This window comes from Calypte anna, chromosome 11 (genome assembly GCF_003957555.1).
Source record: "Calypte anna isolate BGI_N300 chromosome 11, bCalAnn1_v1.p, whole genome shotgun sequence".
Classification (NCBI taxonomy): domain Eukaryota; kingdom Metazoa; phylum Chordata; class Aves; order Apodiformes; family Trochilidae; genus Calypte; species Calypte anna.
In genome coordinates, this window is record NC_044257.1 from 5,438,660 (window position 1) to 5,457,987 (window position 19,328).

The window sequence follows — 19,328 nt, forward strand, 5'->3', positions numbered from 1 at the left end:
AGTGAACAGTTAAGCATCAGACCAGTGGGAATTTAAAAATTCCTTTTTGTTCCATTGAGATGCTCAGATAAAAGTGTGGGTTTCTCTGTCTGGTTTTAAGCTACTTATGTGTTTCTGTATTCATTTTTAGGAAGTGAATCGTGGGTGTGAGTTGTAATGGTTTTCAGATTAGAGGTGCACCACAACTGAGTGGTGTAGAAAATTGTATTAAGTACTCATGACTGAATGTTGTCAGTAAAATAATTTTCCTTTGAAATCAGTAGCAAAGTTTCCATTAACTTTAAGTTCAAAATATTACTCTGTGTGTCTGTATTGCATTCAAAATCACTTATTTGATTTACACTTTATGCTTTTTTAATATTATGGCATAGTGGTTTAAACTTCTCTTTTGCTTGTTTTGTTTCTTGCTGTGGCTTTTGAGCCATCACAGTTTCAAAAGCAGAGCCCTGACAGTAGCCACTGTTTAGCCTTTTGAGATTTTCTGGAGTTTTTTGTTGGGTTTTTTTTGTGATTAATTCAGATTTGTGGAGACATTTGATGGCTGATTTTTATCCCAAACTACCAAGGTTTTCTGTGATATTTGTCCTATCAGACTTCCTTAAAGCAGCTGCTGATTACAGTCCTCACATCTGCTCTGTGTTTCAGTAGAGCCAAGATTTCAGTGCCCTTGCAACTTAAGAGGACTGAACTCTTACAGATTTAATGCAATGGTTTGCATGCAGAATGAAAGCTGTGATTCATGCCAAGTTCAGGAGAGGTTTTAGTTTTTTGCATACACCAACAAAGTTGGTGTGCTGGGCAGCAAACTGTGGGAGTTGTGCTTAATATATTTATCAAATATATTTATCAAGACTTAAGGTAGAGTTTGTTGAACTCCTGAAACCAAAGCAAACAAGTTAGTTGTTCATAATGCAATAGTGTGTGTTGCCAAAAGAAAAGATGTTATCCTTTTGTACTCAGAGAACAATGGTGTTCTGAGATCTTTAGATGCAAAAGTTGATGTAAAACCTTGCTAATTGCTGTGGCTGATTGGCAAAACGGCCCAAAGCCAGCAGGAAACATGAAGATAGCTGGGCTAGGGGTTGCATCTTATTCCCTGTCTGTCCCAGGGAAATCCAACACTTGGGAGCCCCCAGGAGTATCTATGGGCACACCAAATTTCTGGATCTCACCTTTCATCTGGAGGCCTGCTGCCAACTAGAGGAGTGCTCTGAGATGTTTATGAGGAGTCTGAGCAAGGGATGCTTTAGAAAATAAATGGAGGAAGATGCTGAGTGCAACAAGAGTCATTTCACAAAAAAACATCTTTCCCAAATTATTTTACTAAAATAGACAAGAACCCCTTGTTCTATTTAGAATGATTTATAACTGTTCCCAGCAGATCACAAAGTGTTTCTAAATTAAAAGCGATTAATTATAGCCTTATATAGATACAAAGATATGCAAGAAGTGCTTTGTAATTCCAGCTCTGCACTTCAGGTGAGAGCTTTTTAAATTACTTGGACCATTGGAGCCACCTGCTTGACTAAATTCTGAGGGCCCTGTGTTTCAGTACTCATCAGTGCATTGCAGTGTTAACATTGTTACTGATTTTTCTCATTTCTCCAGGGCAAATACTAATTAATGGATACAATTCACAGCTGATTAGCTGTAGTTTCTTCAGTAATTACATTCGCAGACTAACTGTTCAGAAGAGGATTTCTAACCCAGTTCTTATTTCACTCTAAGCTTAATTTGTTTTTTGAATTGTTTAGGTCCTTAAGATAATAACCATTTTATTTTCTTTTGTTGTTATAGGTACTATTAGATAATAAGAAAGTTTAATCTTAGAAATGCTCACTGATAATTGTTATGCACCTTCAATGGAGTTCTAATTCAGAGACAAAATAATTCTAAATATTAGTTATGAGCAGTGCTAAAAAAAGCCTAAATATGCCAGGGTCTGACATCAGTGCCTGAGACATACATAATAGGGTCTTCAGTATTGTAGCCCAAGTCAGAATGATATCTAAAGGAGATGTACTTGTAACTTTTAGTTTTGACATTCCCCATTAGGTCGTTTGCTCTCATAGTCTTAATAAAATGGAAAATGATGTTGTCTCTGTCCTCTTTTAATTAAGAAAAAGGAAGAAAATCAGCTGGCACTCAGAACAGCAGTATCTGTGTGTGAGGAATACACATAAAGCAAAACAATGTAGAATTTCAATCTTCAAGGTAAAGTCTATCTATATTTCAATGTTTAGGCACTGAAGCCTTTAGGATGCTAAGCTGATTAAAACAGGGTAGGGTTTCTTCCCACCTATTTATCGAATTTGAGGAGCTATACTTGCCTATTGTACCTTTGCACTTGGGTATCATTTGAAAACCTGATTTCATTTTTTGTTACTGTAGAAAAAACAGATCTTTAGGAACCATTTGAGTTTGTCATGTAAATCCTGCTTAGTTTGCCACTAGCTGACATGAGGAAAATCTCTCCTGTTGACTCCCTGTTCAGCTGAAGTGCTGTGTCTTTGTGTGACAAATCCACACACACACACACACATCCTCATGTGCTAAAACAGTGATTTGAATGTGCAATTTTACTTGAATTTTTTAATCTCCAAAAATGGGTGACATCTGGGCTTTTAAAAACTGAATGTCATGACTGGAGTATCTGCATAGCTAGGGATAACAGTGTTTTAATAGCTATGAGGCAGCCTACATATTGTGGTAAGGCCTCTGTTGCTTAATGTGTTATAGGTTGAAAGATTGAATTTGTTAAGTACACAAATGGAATTTCATACTTCAGAATGAGGAATTTCATCTCCTATTCCCTCCTCCCTGTGACTGTCTTCTGATTTTGTTGCTGTCTTCTTTTGTCAATCAGACAATTCACCAGGTACACAAGGCCCCAGTCCTTTGTGTTCGTCTTCGTTTTTTCATCCTCTGTCACTTTAGTTTCCTTCTCTTCTGTTTGGTTTTTTTTTGTTTGTTTTTTTGTTTTGGGATTTTTTGTTTTCTTGCTTTTGTTTATTGGTTTGGTGGGGTTCTTTTTTGTTTTGGTTTTTTTTGTTGTTGTTGTTGTTGGGGTTTTTTTGGTTGCTTGGTTGCTTTTTCTCCTTTTAACTTTTAGTCTTATTTTCAGAAATAGATTTTAGAATTTTTGGGGAAAGAGCCTTTTCTTGAAAGCATCACACTGGCCCCTTCACTACTTTAGGATGCTGGAGGAAGTAAAGAGAGTCCCTACTGATAACAGAGGGGAACAATGAACTGCAGTAGTGAACTGAGGGGCAGCCAAATGGTTTTTCTTTCAGGACAGGGGTTCAGCTGCCTTGAAAGCACACTAGAGTTTCTTGCTTGGAAGGAGCAATCTGTGCAAGCACATGGATACCCATCCTCATGGACTTGTTACAGAGTTTATGGTGGTGTTTGCTGTTCTGGTTCTGGGTGCACATCCACCAAGATCTGGCAAGATAAACCAAAATTTTCATGAAAATTTTGCTTTTCCAGATTTCAAAGTAGGAGTTAAGGACAGAATGCTGAGGGTGGCTTTAGCAGCAGTGATGTGGCAGGGCATTGTAGGGCCAGCATGGGGACTTCTCTCTCATTTGTTGCTCTTCCTTTGCAGTGGGAGCTGTGCCTGATAACAGAAAAGTGAAAGCCTGTGATTTAGTGTTTTAGTGGTAGCTGCATGACAGGAGTGCTGTTTGATCCTTGAAGCAAAGGCTCTAGCTGCCTGCCTGCTCCAGGAATCATATGCAGAAATAGTTACCAGTCTACCTGCCTTCTGGAAGTGCCTTTTGAGGGAATAAGGCACACTAAGTGGCAATTAACCAAATGCTGATAATCTCTGGCTTTTGTGTTCAGACAGTAAAATAAAAAGTACTTATCTTCAACATATTTTCATACTTGAGAAGCTGAAGGAAATGACTCTGGCATCTTAGAGGATCCTTTCAGATCACTCGTGTGTGAGAGGAGCTGCATCTCAGTGGGAACAAGTGGGCACATGGCCCACTCCATCCAGGGTGGATCTCCAAGTCTTGGTGTGACACAGTTTTTATGATTTTCAAAATCCACTGGTGTTAACCTTCACTGGGGGCATGGGAGCTCAGCTGAAATGGAGGATGATAGACAAAGGGGAATTGTTTGGGTTTTAATTTTGTGGAAAGGATGGGATTTTAAGAACACCACTTCAGATTCTCATTCTTCCCTTTAATGACTTTCATCTCTTTAAAACCAGGTCTGCTTGGAATAGCAATACACCAGCTACTTCTGGCTGCAGCAACCCTCTGGATCAGTAGCATCTGCAGAAATATTATGTCTATCAGGAAAGATGTAGAAGAATTTAAATGTCTGTTCTGGAGAATGGTCACTTTCTTACGCACACCTAATTTCCTAAGTCACCTCTCAGTCTGTGAGGTGGCTTTGCTACGTGGACAAAGAAAGTTGAAGCGATGCACTTGGATACTTGTCATGTACAGAGCTGGGGATGTAGACTATTCATAATAGTGCTGAATCCAATCTGGTTCTGACTTCAAAGAACATCTGCAAAATTATATCTTATCTGTTTGGGTTGTTTTGTTTTGTTTTTTCAAGTTTTTCTGTGACATGCATTAAAATCCAAATATTTATTTTTCTTTCAGTTTGGAAACAATAACAACTACATGAACATGGCAGAGGCAAATAATGCATTTCTTGCTGCAAATGAGGTAGATGCTTTTCTTTTTTGTCTCGTATTCTGCTGTATGCTGTGGTAATTTAGCAGACTTTGAAAGGATGAAGAGTGAAGTGCTGAATTTGTGTGTTTTATGGAGCACAAAATAAAGACTTTAATGAGAAAGAAAATAACCTGACAGCTCTCCATTACTAGTCAATTTAGCTGTCCATAAGGCTGTTACTTACATAGAATGTCAATAAAAACAAATCTGCTACATGTATGAAAAATAATATAAACAGAAGAAAGGAAATAAAGAACAGTGTGTGTACACTTAGCAAGCTTAGGAATAGTCTTTACTAGCTAATGTGCTAATTTCTGTTCTAGATACAAACATTTTCATTTGGGTTCTTAATACCTATATGAGTTAGAAAACCCAAACCAAGCTTGTTGCCTGAAATGTACGTGCTCTACTAAACTTCTGACCAGGGTCAAGAACAAACCAAGTAACCAAGGCTGGTGGAGGCTGGCTGGGTTATGGAGGTGATGTATTTGATCCCTGCCTTTGAGAATGTAAGCAGGAGAGGGGTCTGGTGACTTCAGTCTCCACGTGTTACAGTGGTGATACCTCACAGCCAGTTCATAGACTATCAACTTGCTAATACCCCAGCTCCAGACAGAAGCATCTTTTGTTCATCACCAAACCCCAACATTTCTTATTCCAAAGGGAAAATGCAAGGTACACTGGCCAGTAAGGTGCACAGCAAAATGGAGACCAAAACCCAAGTACTTATACAGGGTGTGTGTCATAAATGATCTTCCCAGCTTGAAGAAAGGTTAGAAAACTGAGCAGCCTTGATTTTACATGTTGTAGGTGATTCAGTTGCAAGTTATCTTGTGCACTTCTAAAAAGCTGTCTTGGAGAAAATAAGCAGAAAGCTTTAACATTAAATATGAAGGTTAGAATTAACAGTTGTGTTTTATGAATCATTTATACAATGGTCACCATTTCTTTTTACCCAGCAAGACTGCTTAGATAAGGCAATATTGTTTGGCACTAGCTCCAGTGTTATTTGTGATAATGAACACAAACCCCATCTGTAATGACAACATGATGGTTCTTTCTGTAGAATTTCTTTCCTACATTTGAATCAAACATTGATGAAAGCTCTGCTGCCAGCAGCTGTTCAGAGACAATTTAATTCCAGCTGTGATAATTCACCGTGTCAGACATTGGCTGTTATATGTTGATACAACAGTTCTCCAGATTTGCATTTTTATCAAAAGGAACAAATGTTTTGAACATTTCAGTACAGATGGCATTTAACCATGCACACAGTTGGTTTTTTTTAAATGTGTAAGATATAAATATTTGAAAAGTTAATAGCTTTAAAAAATGATTGGTAAGATAAATGCCACAAACGTTACACCATCTTTTGGTCTTAACAGCACCTTTATGCAATCCCAAATTGCATACTGTTCAGGCTCTTTTTACAGACTGAATAGCTCAGTGATTTGGATTTAAGACTACTTAACTAAGGGGCTTGCTTTCTTCTTGGATTACATCTGTTTGATCCTCAATCTTATGTCTGTTACATGTTTTTAAAAGAAGTTATGTGCACATTTGGACAAGTTATATTGTGGGAGTTAAATTCAGATTTAAAAAATATTAAGGTATTCATCATTTTACTCTCCCATTTGTAGTAAGTTCTAAGTATTAGGATGAATAGTACTTTTTAAAGTAAAGTATTATCATCTGTGTTATATATTTGTACAGCTGTCCTAGAGTTATTCAGTTAGGTAGGGAAAAAAGATCTAGTTCTTAAAATTACCACTGTATCATAAATATGTCAAGTAAAGAGAGGTTCAAGCATACTATAACTCACCAAATCCCTTTGCTTGAGAAAGAAATAAAAATCTAATTGTCAGTGTTTACATTAAAGCACAAACCTGACTTTGCAGTTACTGCATTATGATGTATTTAATGACACTGTTTTTACATTACCATGAATATACCTTTGGAATCAAACCGTGAATGATTTTGGGCCTGATCCCTGCTGAGCTGGGAGCCCATTTTAGTCCTGTAAATCATGCCTTAAGAATGTAGTCCTAGAGCACATTCAGGCTTAGAAGCCACATGTTTGCTTTATGTTTTCTGTCTCTGTGTCATGATTACTATGACCTATTTTAAAGCACCTTAAATATTTATTGAAATAATATTTCAAGTGTTAATTACAGTGGTAATGAAAACAGCCAAATGCCACATATCAAGAATGAGTGTTTATCCGTATTGTTAATGTGATATGTTAGATTTCATTAAGCAGTAATGGGGTAGCAAATGAGTCACAAATTACAGTTGCATCTGTTACTAGACCACATTAGTGCCAAAATAACTGCAAATACAGCCATAGGGTTATGTTCATTAGCCAACCACTTCTCCTGGCCAATCCATCCTTTGTGTTTGTGAACTAAGGGGTCCACAGGAAGGAAAATTCACACCTTTTGTAACAGAGCAGCAGGGAAGTCAAACGTCTCTCTAATCCAGGCCCAGCTTTCACATTCAGAATTAAGTTACAGTCTCACAGATCGAGTGAGATGGGCAGAGTCTCAGCAGACTCTGACTGTAATGCAGCCTGGGACCTCATCATTTCTGGTGTGAGCCCAATAATGACAGCTGACAGGTTCTATATGCAAGCAAAGGTTTTTCTTGTGTTTCAGTTTCCATCTTCTCTCAAGCGGTTATTAAGTTATATCATCATTAACAGTTTGAAGGATGACAATTTGCAGCAGTTAATGAGATCTTTCACTGAACATACAATTTTTAAATTAACTGGCATTAAGTCACTCTTTCAACCAACGTAAATAATACATAAAATAATTCCTTCCCCCCCCCCCATCCAACTCTGTTCCTGAACTAATGCAAACAAACAAATCCCAGAGCAGCCTTGCGTGTCCAGAACAAGACATGAGCTCCTGTTTCAGGATTGCCAACTGCCCAGTTTGATCAAGGCAGTCCTGATTTCGGTGCATTTAAAATGGCCTAATTTCAAGCACTGAATTTCTATTATTAACTAGCAGTGGACCTGAAATAATATATAAAAGTTCATTTAACTCACAAGAAATTTGAATAAGCATAGCTCATTTGTTTCCCAAATAAAAGTCAGAGATGCTAAAGCCAGATACAGTCTCTACTTGAATAAAGGTTGTCTTTGAGAGACACATGCACACGTAAAAACATGCACAGACCCTGAAGATAACTGGCAGTAAATGTTTTGCTCAAGGCATCTTAACAGGTGTTTAGTTCATAACAAACCTACTGTTCAAACAAAGCTGCGTTGCTTCAGGAAGCACTGGAAGCTGCTGTAACCACCCTCACCCTTTTATCTGCATCTCTATATTACCCATTTTACTCTTTACTTTTGGGATGGAAAAGGAATTAGGACCAGAATCATAATCTTTCATGTTTAGTAGTGGCTAAAAAGCAAACAAGAGATGTGAATTGGTCAGTACGGAATTAATGCTCTGTGTGTGCTACAAAATTGTGTGTTTTGAAAGTGATTTGAGAGCATTTGTTCTGTTTTACTAACATATCAATAAAGTGGCAATTTGTTATACAGCCAAATCCAATGTAGCTGATATTCAGCCTAACAACAAAGACAGATGTTGCTAATTAAGTGCACATTAAAAAACTGTTAATACTGATACTCCATTAAAGCCATATGATAATGAGACTTAAATCCTTAATCAGAATGATCCACAAACCTCTTCACTATAAAAACCTTCAAAAAGTTTTGTTGTGTACAGGGTTTTCATTTGGGAACAGAATGAAATCTGGCCCATGGGTCTGGAGGTGGGTGCTGCCACCAGCTGTGCCCTAACGTGCTTTGCCTTGTCCTGTCCTTTTCTAGCAGACGTTCCACACGCCAAGCCTTGGGGACGAGGAGTTTGAAATCCCACCCATTACCCCTCCACCCGAGTCTGACCCTGCACTGGGGATGGCAGATCTACTGCTGCCCTTCCAGGGCCTTGGGGACCAGCTGCCTGCACAAGGAAATGAATTCACACCTCAGTTTCCCCCCCAGAGCTTGGATCTTCCCTCTATAACAATATCACGAAATCTTGTAGAGCAAGATGGCATCATCCACAGCAATGGATTGCATATGGTAGGTCCAGTTTTTTGTGTGTTTCCATTGCCTAATATTGCCTGTCAAAGCATAGCAATGTAGATTTGTGTCATCTATCATTTTTTAATTGACCTCTCAGAAGATCTGTATGATTTCTTGATGCTGTAGCCTGACCAAGCATTTGCCAGTGCTCTGCATTATGTGACTGACGACAAGTGTTGTCAGGGTTCCACAGCAAACAATGAGATGCTATTATCCAGTTCCCTAAGGCAGTTGGCAAATGGTTAAGGGTTTAATATTGGTGAATTCAGGAAGATAACCATCCTTGTTAATGTACAGTGCCATGCTATACCGGGTATGAACAGATCTCTTGTGAATAAGCAGTCAAGCTTTATAAGCAGAATTTTAATTTTGAGAATGGGCTTGGAAGCCCATATCCACTGCCATCATGGGCATCCCAAGTTCTGCTAAAATTCAAAAATGTGCAACACAGTTGACACTGGCACCAAGAGTTGAAAGAACATTGTGCTGGCCAGGGTGAAGTACAGCATTTAGAAGGAATTGCTTGTTTGTAATTTCAGGTGTTTGATACAGGATGCACATCTGACAGCCATCAGGATATTTCAAAAGTACAGTATTGAGAGTGGCTCAGAAGGGGAGCCAGAAACAGTATGCCAACAGTAAAGAACATGTATTTCCCTATATTCTGTATGTCACGTGGGCTGAGCCTTTAAAAATGGGATTTTTTTTTTTTTTTTTTCAAACATAATAGAAATGATAGGGATGTATTACAGTGACCATACTCAGAAATACAGGATGGTAAAAAGACTTTGTTCTGTCCTGTGCTCCTGTTGGCCACAGAGACTCTGTCAGGTTGGGCACCTTCTCCAGTCCTGGGCTGATTCTGAGCCCTCTGGGATGGGAAGGGGATGATCCAGGCCTGGGGAAGGGCTGAGTGCTGGGGACTTCTGGGCTAATTCCAGTGCTTATTCCTGTTAGAACAATCAGACCCAAGGCTGTGTGGTGTCTTGTCCAGTATCTATATACATCATATGTGTGGGAGGGTATATGGGGCAGTTTCCACTGTCTTCTGGTGTTTTTCCCTTTTGGCTTTGGGGAAATCTCCCTGCTTAGGTTTCTTTTTTTTTGCAGTAACATTCATACAGTGCTGAGACACAGCTGTGAGTCAGTTTATCATACTTAGCATTTTAAACCCCATGGTTTACTGTACTGCATATTGAAGTCAGCATGAATGTTTAGCTTGAAAAGATATTTTACATCAACCATATTTTTTTCTGATTAGTTCTTTCATACAGGACCTTTTGCTAAACTTAGTGCAGTGAAAATACAGATTTACTGCTAGACTGTAATAAAGGTCATTGTGTTGCCATGCTCTGATTTCATGTAAATATTTTTCTTTTTTATTAGTCTGGCAAGTGAAAATTAAAGATTTACAAATCAAGATGTGGCAATTCCTCTTGTGCAGGCTGCTGGCTTCATTGCAAATGTTACTATTTTCTTTGGGGTCATAAAGAGTGGCTTGCACTGATATGGAATTAAGTGCAAACTGCTCACTACTGAGGAGGTACAGAATTCAGGACATGGTAATTCTTTCCAGATCCCATTTTGCATGGGGTTGTGTAGGCACTGGATATGTTGGGTGGCTTTTCAAGAAAGATCAGATGAATAACACCTGGGAGTAAGGAATGTTCTGCCTGGAAACTGAAGCAATGGGGTGTGTGCATACTGAATCCCACAAAACATGCTCAGGAATATGTAATAATTATCATGGGCTGTATCAGTCCTGTGTGAGTGACACAAATCAGTATGCCCTCAGTGTTACCAAGGGATTTGTCAGCTTACCCAGTTTTGCTTTCTAATTCTGCATTCTTTCACTGAATATGATTCTTACATGAATAAATGCTACCACCTTAACAGTTATAACCAGAAGAGCCCTTGTTTAAGTATCTCTTCTCTTACCTCTTCTCCTACTGGTTAAGAAACTTTAATTTTTTCTTTTTTTTTTTTTTTTTTTTTTAATTTGCATTGTGGGAATTATGTAGTGGTAACTGACCTGAGTGGTAAGAGTTTGCTCCTGTATGTATCAGAGACTATCCAGAGAAACTCATGCTTTCTTATCCCAGTAGTCCCAGTAGTCCAGAGGTGTTTTCTAGGGTGACTGCCATTTTAAAGCTGTGGGTTGGGAACTTGTGTGTAATTTTGCTGCAGAAAATTGATGAGGAATTGCATGATTTGATGCAGAGGAGCCACACGGGGAGGTTAGTGAATCAGAAACTTCACCACAACTGTTTGATTTGTTTTCTCCTGTGAGATAGAGTGACCCCAGCCATTGGATTTTAGTCAGTAATCTTTCTTGCTCCTAAATGCTGGGTAGCTTCAGGAAGTTGAAAAAAATGGAGAGGGTTCTAGCATAGGTTTACCCTGAACTCACATAACTCTCTTTAGTGCCCAAATTTTCCAGCAGTTAGTCTGTATTTCAAAAATAGAAAATGAAAACATTATATCATATTTAATGTGGAAAATGTGCACTTTATTAAACTGGTAAATATTTATTAATAATATTAGAATTCATCTTTAAATTAGACATTTCATGAATTACCTTGCCTTGAAGCTATAAAAACTTTATTGCAGCAATAAAAAAAAATGTAAAGGAGGCATTTTGACTATGAAATTTCATTTCATGGTCAATTGAATTTACTGTATCTGAAAGAACTAAAGATGGGATTGTAAAATAATTATGATGTTCGGATACAGTTAGAGAACAATGTTCTTAGCCAGCAATACCAGGATGCTCTTATTTAAAGGTTGCATTAATGGTATATTGCTAATCACCAAAGCTTCTCTAGCTGAATGCAAACTTAAATTATTTTACTATGAACTGCACTGAGTTTATTGGTTATCTTGTGAAGCATTTGAGAGCTTTACTGTAAGCAATATTTAATTTAGATAAATGTATTCCTACCCTGCTGAAAACTCTGGTAGAAGAGTTTCACCTTGAAGAAATGTCATGAGATTTTAACTCACAAATGTTGAAAAAATAAAATGGGCTTGGACAGAATTATGATTAATACTGTGTGTCTTTGGCTTTTTTCTATGTACTACCTGACATGTTCACCTATAAACTTGAATGCAGAATCGCCAGAGGCATGGTTAAAAATAGGTTATGTCAAGGTTCTCCTATGTCTCCCTTAGGGCATGGAGTTGGCTGGCTACCCTGTAATACTTCTGCAAGTATCTCACATATTTCCACCCAGGAAGAAAAAGAACATTACCTTTTTAAATATTAATATAATATATTAATGTATTATTCAAAATATTAATGTATTGTTATATAGCATTATATTCATGGCACAGGAAAGATCCTTATTGTCAGAAAAAATGAGCAATTATTAAAAGATCATATTGATGAGGTACCAGTTATTTAGACTACTAAGAAAAAGGTAGGGTTTTTCCTGCTGCACAGGAGCTGGAGCCAGGCATGCTGATTATGCTATTGAAAGAGTGACAATTTGTCACAATGCTCATTACCTTCATTATTTATTACTGGCACCAAACAAAGCACATTTATCTTACTTACCAGCATTTTTCTGCACTTAAAAAGAGACAACAGCAACAAAAAAGAGGAGACAAAATGAAGGAAGTTTGATTGACTTTCATATTTTAATACCATGCCAATAAAATCATGGTGCTCAAAAATGAGTCACTGAAAAATGGAGTGCTGGTGTACCTTTGGCTTCAAAGAACACAGGGATTTACATGATGCAAATATTATCCTAATAAATACCTGAATACACATAAGTGGAAATCAGCCCCAAAGAGTTTATATTAATGCTGGTTTTTGTTGAGCTGACCGTAGAAAAATTATTTTAATCTGCAAACTGTGGCAGTTCTATAAAACTACAACTTGTGCTCCTGAGGGTTCCTTTTTTTAACACCTCTCTATAATCTGCCCAGCCTGCTGAGTAGCATTGACATCAGTAGTACATCAATTTCAGAAAGTGGATTATTTTTACTAGACAGCTATTGTGACATATTGGGTCAGTCATAAATGAAAGATATTCATGCAAGCATGCAATACTTGTAATGAAGTCTCACTCTGACCTTCTGTATGATTGATTCTGTAATTTAGTTTTCTCAGGCAGTGCCTGAAATGAAATGAAATCATGTTGAACAAGTTTTGAATACCCACAGTGCACCAGGAGAAGAAAAATCTGCAGCCCCAGAGGCTTGAGAGAGAGCAGCTGAACGATTTATCTCCATGCTATTATAGCCTTTGCCAGCATTCAACATTTCTTTTTTTTTTTTCCTTTTTTTTTTTTTTTTTTCTTATTTGGCTTAAGTACTTAATTCTGCAGGTAGCTGTAAATGGGAAAATAAAATGCTGTTCAGATTTAAAATGACAGGACAGGAGTATGTGCAGGGGACTGATAAAATATCTTGAATAGAACTGACCTTTCATGTAGCTGAAAGTTACTGGGGGATTCATCCTCATAATTACCATATAGATTATTTTTATTTCTTTCCTGCAATGAAACATTTCAGAGAGCAGTAGTGCTGATTGAATGAAAATTGAACTTGTTAACATTCTTTTCAGCTTAGCCTGTTGTACATAACAGAAGGTTAGCTTTGATGAATTTCAGAATTCTCATTCTGATATCTAAGAAACAGACAGTAAAATAATTGTCTCTTTTCAGTCTGTTTTTTTTTTCTCTTTTATTCAAAAAAAGTACAGATGTTACAAAAACAGACTGATAATTTTCCATATATTGCTCCCCATATTACTTATGCTGCTAGAGAAAATATGTTCCCTATTTGATGAAGATTTGAACTGGTTTATGTTTTATAATTGTTGCAGTGCTGTCAGTGCATTCAGGATTCTGCATAGATAAGGGTAATTCTTAGTGGAATGTGCTCATCTTTAATTACACTGCTACTTAGGAGTGGGACTGTGCTCAAGTCAAAGGCTGATGGTGACTATTGCTTTTATTTCAAGAGATTTTAAAATAAACAGCTCAGTGATATGGCTTTAAAGAGCTGAGCTGCAAATTTGAGCTTATTAAAGGCTGCATACATCAAATATTATTAATGTTTCAAAATAGTGGTGCCTCTTACTTAAAGGTCTACATCTTTTTTAGTAATTTAAATTCCCAAATTACTAATTAACTTTCAATGGATAGATCAAGAGAAGATTGCAAAGATAAAAGCTAAAATGTTGCTTTAAAATTGGCAAGACCCAGTTATTTCACTGCTCTCCAAACCGTATGCCTCTAATTTTTATGCTTGGTTTTCCTTCACAAAGAAACTTGTTTGTAAATCTTTCTTTAATATCCAGTCTGTAATCTCCTATCTGCAGAGAATGGAGTAGGTTTTCAATTAATACAATGTTAAAACAACATTGTTTAATGTGTTGCAGATGAAACAGTTATTTCATGGGTCATTAATGTGTTTAACGCCTGGAATGCTCTATTAAAACAAGCCCTTGTTATTGTTATGAACATGTTTACTGTCATCTTAATACAAAACATACAACTAATTCCAGAAGATTTTAATTATACATTTATAGGAGCAGCATCTTTCTTACTAGAAAGATATTATCATCAGAGTTTTTTCTTATTTTTACTTTTCCTTTGATTACCATGGTGGACTAGAAACACAGTGTTAGTCTGATTTGTGTTGGACAGGAGTGGTAGCTGCTATCACTACTGCTTTTAATAGGAAAAAAAAAATTACCCAGGTACCAGGAAAAATTAATCTCAAAATATTAAATTAAAAGGTACTCTGGTAGCTCTGATCTGTGATTTGGCCACAGAAAGAACCTTTGGAATGGGGACAGACCTTTTGTCAAATTGGACTTCCAGGACTCAATTGGGACTTTGTAGTTGGGGTGCCCACTGTCAGCTCAGCCATGGGACAGTCTGTCCTTTTTTTTTTTTAATTGGTGTATAGTTTAATATTTTATTTTATGTCTAATGACAAAGTTGTGCATTCTTTAGTTACCTTTCCCAGAGCATGTATGCTGTATGCACAGCTCCTGGGGCCTTGGGGACAACAGGCTGAAAACCCTGGAGGCAACAGGCAGCAGTTGCTTCTGCAGAGAAGCTACAAGCTACAGCTTTAATATGGTATAAAGACAGTACTAGGCTAATGATACACTGAATAATAGGGTTTCAATAGTATGTAGATTTTTATGTCCTCAGTGACATTGTAATATTCAGTGTGGATAATATAGTCTCTTTTCTGAGATGTGCTCTTCCCTCCATTCTCATCAATGCAGACACAATGGGCCATCTGTTAATGAGATGTTGTGGTCGAAGAAGGGAACATATTCTGGGGTTCTTTTCAAAAACAGGCAGCTCCCAGTAACTGCAAGAGTGAACTTGTTCATAGGAAAGACAGTGGTAGCAGTTGTTTAAGACACATGTTGGAATAGCAGGTACTGCTGGTGCTAAAAAAACAAATAAAAAAAAGTAGTGTGAGTAGGTTATTACCTCTCAGAATACATGAGGCATTTCCATACAAAAGAAGAGAAACATAACACTGGCAGAACAGTCTGGGGGAAAAAAAGACTGTCACAATTTCAAATTAATGATGCTTAAATTGAGGTCCATCAGCTCCAGAAAATATTGTAAGGTGCCATTTGAATATGTGCAAAATGCTCTACCCTACTGGGAAAGCTGTCAGGAACTGAAGTGGAAGCTGAATCTGTGATATTCCTAAGAACTGAACCCAGAAGAAATGTGTGTGGATGTGAGTGTGAACACCAGCTGGGCACTGAGCCTGGGCCACAGCTTTAAGCTATTCTACCTCCTGAGTTTAAACTCTAAAATCAGGTGCTGCTTTCTTAAGCCAGCCAAATGAGGCAGGTGCTGCAGCTGTCTGGATATGTACCAGGTCAAAGGCTTTCTTGGGACCAGCTACATCCATTCTTGGGTTATTTGAAAAATTCCTGTGAAAAGACTTCTATTCTCTGCTGGTACCACCTCTGTTTCTCCTTGGAGAGCTTACCCAGTACTCAGCTTCCATTTCAGGTTCTCTAAAAAAATACTAAGTCTGGAGTTTTAAGTTATTCTGTTTTGCCAGGTAGTTGGCTCTGGTTGACTACTAATGAGACCTGATTTTCTGGTTGGTTGTAAAGAAACAGCAACAAACAAACAAAGAAACCCCAAACAAACAAAGACCCAAAATAAAAAATAAACCCCTCCAGAACATAGCCCCCAACATGTGTAGCAATTTTTAAACAAACAAATCCTACTTCACCCCCAAGTCTGTGTCACCTCCTCCAATTCCTTCCACATTTTTTTGCCTTGGATAGTTCAGGAGCTGTCATTCTTTCTTCCAGTCTCTCCCCCCTTGCTTACACATAAGGACTTCTGAAGTCTGGCTTTGATTTGGTAGCTGAACAACCTGATGTTGCAGAAGTTGTAACAGAACAGCTCTAACAGCATTTATCTGACATTCTGGGACTTAATTTTAACTCTGCAGGGTTTGTTTGCACTGTGCCTTTGCTGTTTGCATACAACAAGCCTAAGCTTGTTCTGCTAATTTGGGAAGAAGCTCATCATGGCAACAGACTCATCAGAGCAGAGCCCAGATCCGTGATCTGAATCACACATGTATTGTGATCATGCTGTTGGGTACCTTGTCCAAAACGAGTGTGATTCAATATGCTTGAAAGTATGGTAGAAGTTAGTGGAGAGAATCTGGTTTTAAATTCCTCCGTGAAATGGTGTAAGAGTTAAATTATAAAGATGTTAATTGGGTGATGCTAAAGCCTCAGTTGCAGGCTCTGTGGATGGGTGGAGGACTGGAACAAGGTTATGGTGGACTCAAGGAATCAATGAACAACCAAAGCAACCAAACAGTTTTTCCTGTCAGCTCACTGTGGGGACTGCTTGAGGAACCAACCAGGTCACCTCTCAGATGGGGTTTTATAGCAAAGGAAGGGGGTAGGGACAAAGCTCCCAAGCAGCAAAAGCCCCGTGCTAGGGTGGTGGGGAATCTTGAGTAAGAATTACAAGGATTTCAGAGAAAAATCTTCTATGAGTTTGGTAGTTGTGTGATTTTGGTCTAGCTGTGAGTTTCTAGTATTTCCTCACCATGTAATGCAGAGTTTTGTTGCTGTGAATGAGCTTGACCCATGGAGGGCACAGAGCAGTGCTGGAGGGGTACCCACTCCTGGGAGCAGTATTAGCCTGGCTCATTGGCTCTGTCCCTTTCCATGTGGAAAAGAGAAAAGAGAGCAGTTGGAAAAGAGAGCAGCGTAGAGGAAAGTGATCCAGGGGTCCTGGTGGACAGAAGGTGACCATGAGCCAGCAATGTGCCTTTGGGGCCAAGAAGGCCAATGGCATCCTGGGGTGCATTAGAAGGAGGGTGGTTAGTAGGTCAAGAGAGGCTCTGGTCTGCCCCTCTGTTTTGCATGTGGAATATTGTGTCCAGTTCTGGTTCAAAAAGGACAGGGAGCTGCTGGAGAGAGTCCAGCATGGGGAGATCAAGATGATGAAGGGACTGGAACATCTCCCTTCTGAGGAAAGGCTGAGGGACCATGAGGCTCTTCAGCTTCAAGGGGCCTGGGGGGCAACCCCATTAATGTTTATAAATATCTAAAGGTTGAGTATTGGAAGGATGGAGCTGGGCTCTTCTCACTGATGTCCAATTATAGGACAAGGGGACAACGGGTGCAAGCTGGAGCACTGGAGGTTCCCCATAAATATAAGAAAAAGCAATCTTTTGGACACATCTGCAAAGATATATTTTTTCTGAGCCAGTGTGTACTGTTTGTTATAGCCTTTATGGGAATTCAACAAGGTAAGGGTTACATTTTTGCAGAGACATGAGGCAAAACAATGGAGTTTTCTCCTTGCCAGAGAAAAGAAGCTGCTGCTTGCAGTGGATGTCCTGATAACTGCAGTTTGACAGATCCATTACTGGTGGCAGTGTCTGAGGAGGGGGGCAGGAAGGACACTTCTTCAGTGGTGGCAATATCAAGCACAACTCTTTTGTATTCTATAAAATAAGGATTTAATCTCTGACAGAGAAAAGCATCCAGTTAGTTCAGTTTGTTTTGATTGGTAGTGAATTCCAATCTTGTGAAAATTTAGATTAATGGATTATTTTATCTGTAGTTTACTTGTGGAGAAAGAGAGTGTTGAGGATTTTTTAGAGATATGCTGACTTGCCCAAAAGTAAAAGGAGTAATTTACAGACAGGGACAACTGAGGATTTCACTCTTTACATTGCAGTGCATTTGCTTCATCTTAAGTATATCCTTTAAAATATTACATCAGATTATGTTACATTGACAGTGACAAATTCCTAAGGCAATAGAATATATAAGGTTTTAAGTCAACTCCTGAAACCAGGGAATTGTGAGCATAACCATAAATGTTGGATTTTGCATCATGATTTTTTGGCAGATTTCTGACTTTCCTAAGAAGAAAAAAAGCTTCTGCAGGATAGGGTCATATCCCAGCCCTACACCTCTCTGTAGGCACCTTCATGGGCTCAATCCTGGCCTAGCTAGAAAGAGTCTTACTGAAGGTGTTGCCTATTGCATGATTGAAGGCTGTATCCATTTATTTTGTCAAAGTCTAAAAAGTCATTTCCTAGCTATGTTTTTAAAAATCACGTCAAATATTCCTAGAGATTAAAATTCTATTGGTAGAAACCCAGGATAAAACTACTGAATATTCTTAAACTGCAGGCAAGGGGAAATTAGGGCATCTCTCAGTGTAATGACTGGATGCATTTATCTGTATGTCAAAAAACCACCATTAGCTGTATTAACTACTGGATGCTAAATAGGTTTGTAACAGAATGAGCTATCTTTTATTACTTTAACTTTCTCTTAGTACTCAATGGTATGGTTTGTTCTGGCTGGCTCAGGTTCAGTTATTATTGAAAACCACCTTTGATGCTACTCTATAAATTATAGCACGGGAGTTTGCACATTATTTTTTTATAAGTCTCATTACTCTGTTGTTTGCTTCCCAATGGCTTTTGAGGAATTGATATTTTATCAGTTTTTGAGATCTTACACTATTGCAAATCAAAGTAAAGCAAGTTATATATTTGGCATATGCTGTGAGATGTGTCCTCTGGCAATCTGACTAACTCTGGTTTCTTTGGCATGACTGTCTAGATAGATTAAAAGAGTTGAGTCAGAGAGTTTGAGGGATGAATATATCCTTATGGTTTCTTTCATGAGGCCTCCTATGCATGGAGTGCTGAATGTCTGTGCACGAGGCTGGTGACAGGGAACCAATGTACCCAGATACAGTCACCATAAAGCTATTAAGAGAAGGGGCAAACATTTTGGACCATGTTTTGCTTTTGTCATCCATGTGTACAATCAAAGAGAGCAGAGAGGTGGCTGCCATCCCCCTCAGGAAATGTCTCTCTACCTGAGGTTTTTTGTAGCACTGGTGTAGGATAACAAGAGAAAGATCTGAGGCAGTGTCATTTCAGTTTGCAGAGGAATCACACAAGTTACTTCTCTGTGCCTCTCTATTTCCCACATTATGTCCTTGTTTGATTGTCATGCTGAGTAAACC

General features: G+C 38.3%; 1 protein-coding gene across 1 annotated transcript in view; it reads left to right on the plus strand.

Moving 5' to 3' along the window:
* The window catches only part of TOX3 (TOX high mobility group box family member 3), a 71,578-nt gene that overhangs the window by 42,694 nt on the left and 9,556 nt on the right, over window positions 1-19,328 (plus strand). The window contains 2 exon segments of the mRNA XM_008501294.2: window positions 4,623-4,688; window positions 8,542-8,796. Coding sequence (XP_008499516.2) covers window positions 4,623-4,688; window positions 8,542-8,796 — 321 coding nt within the window.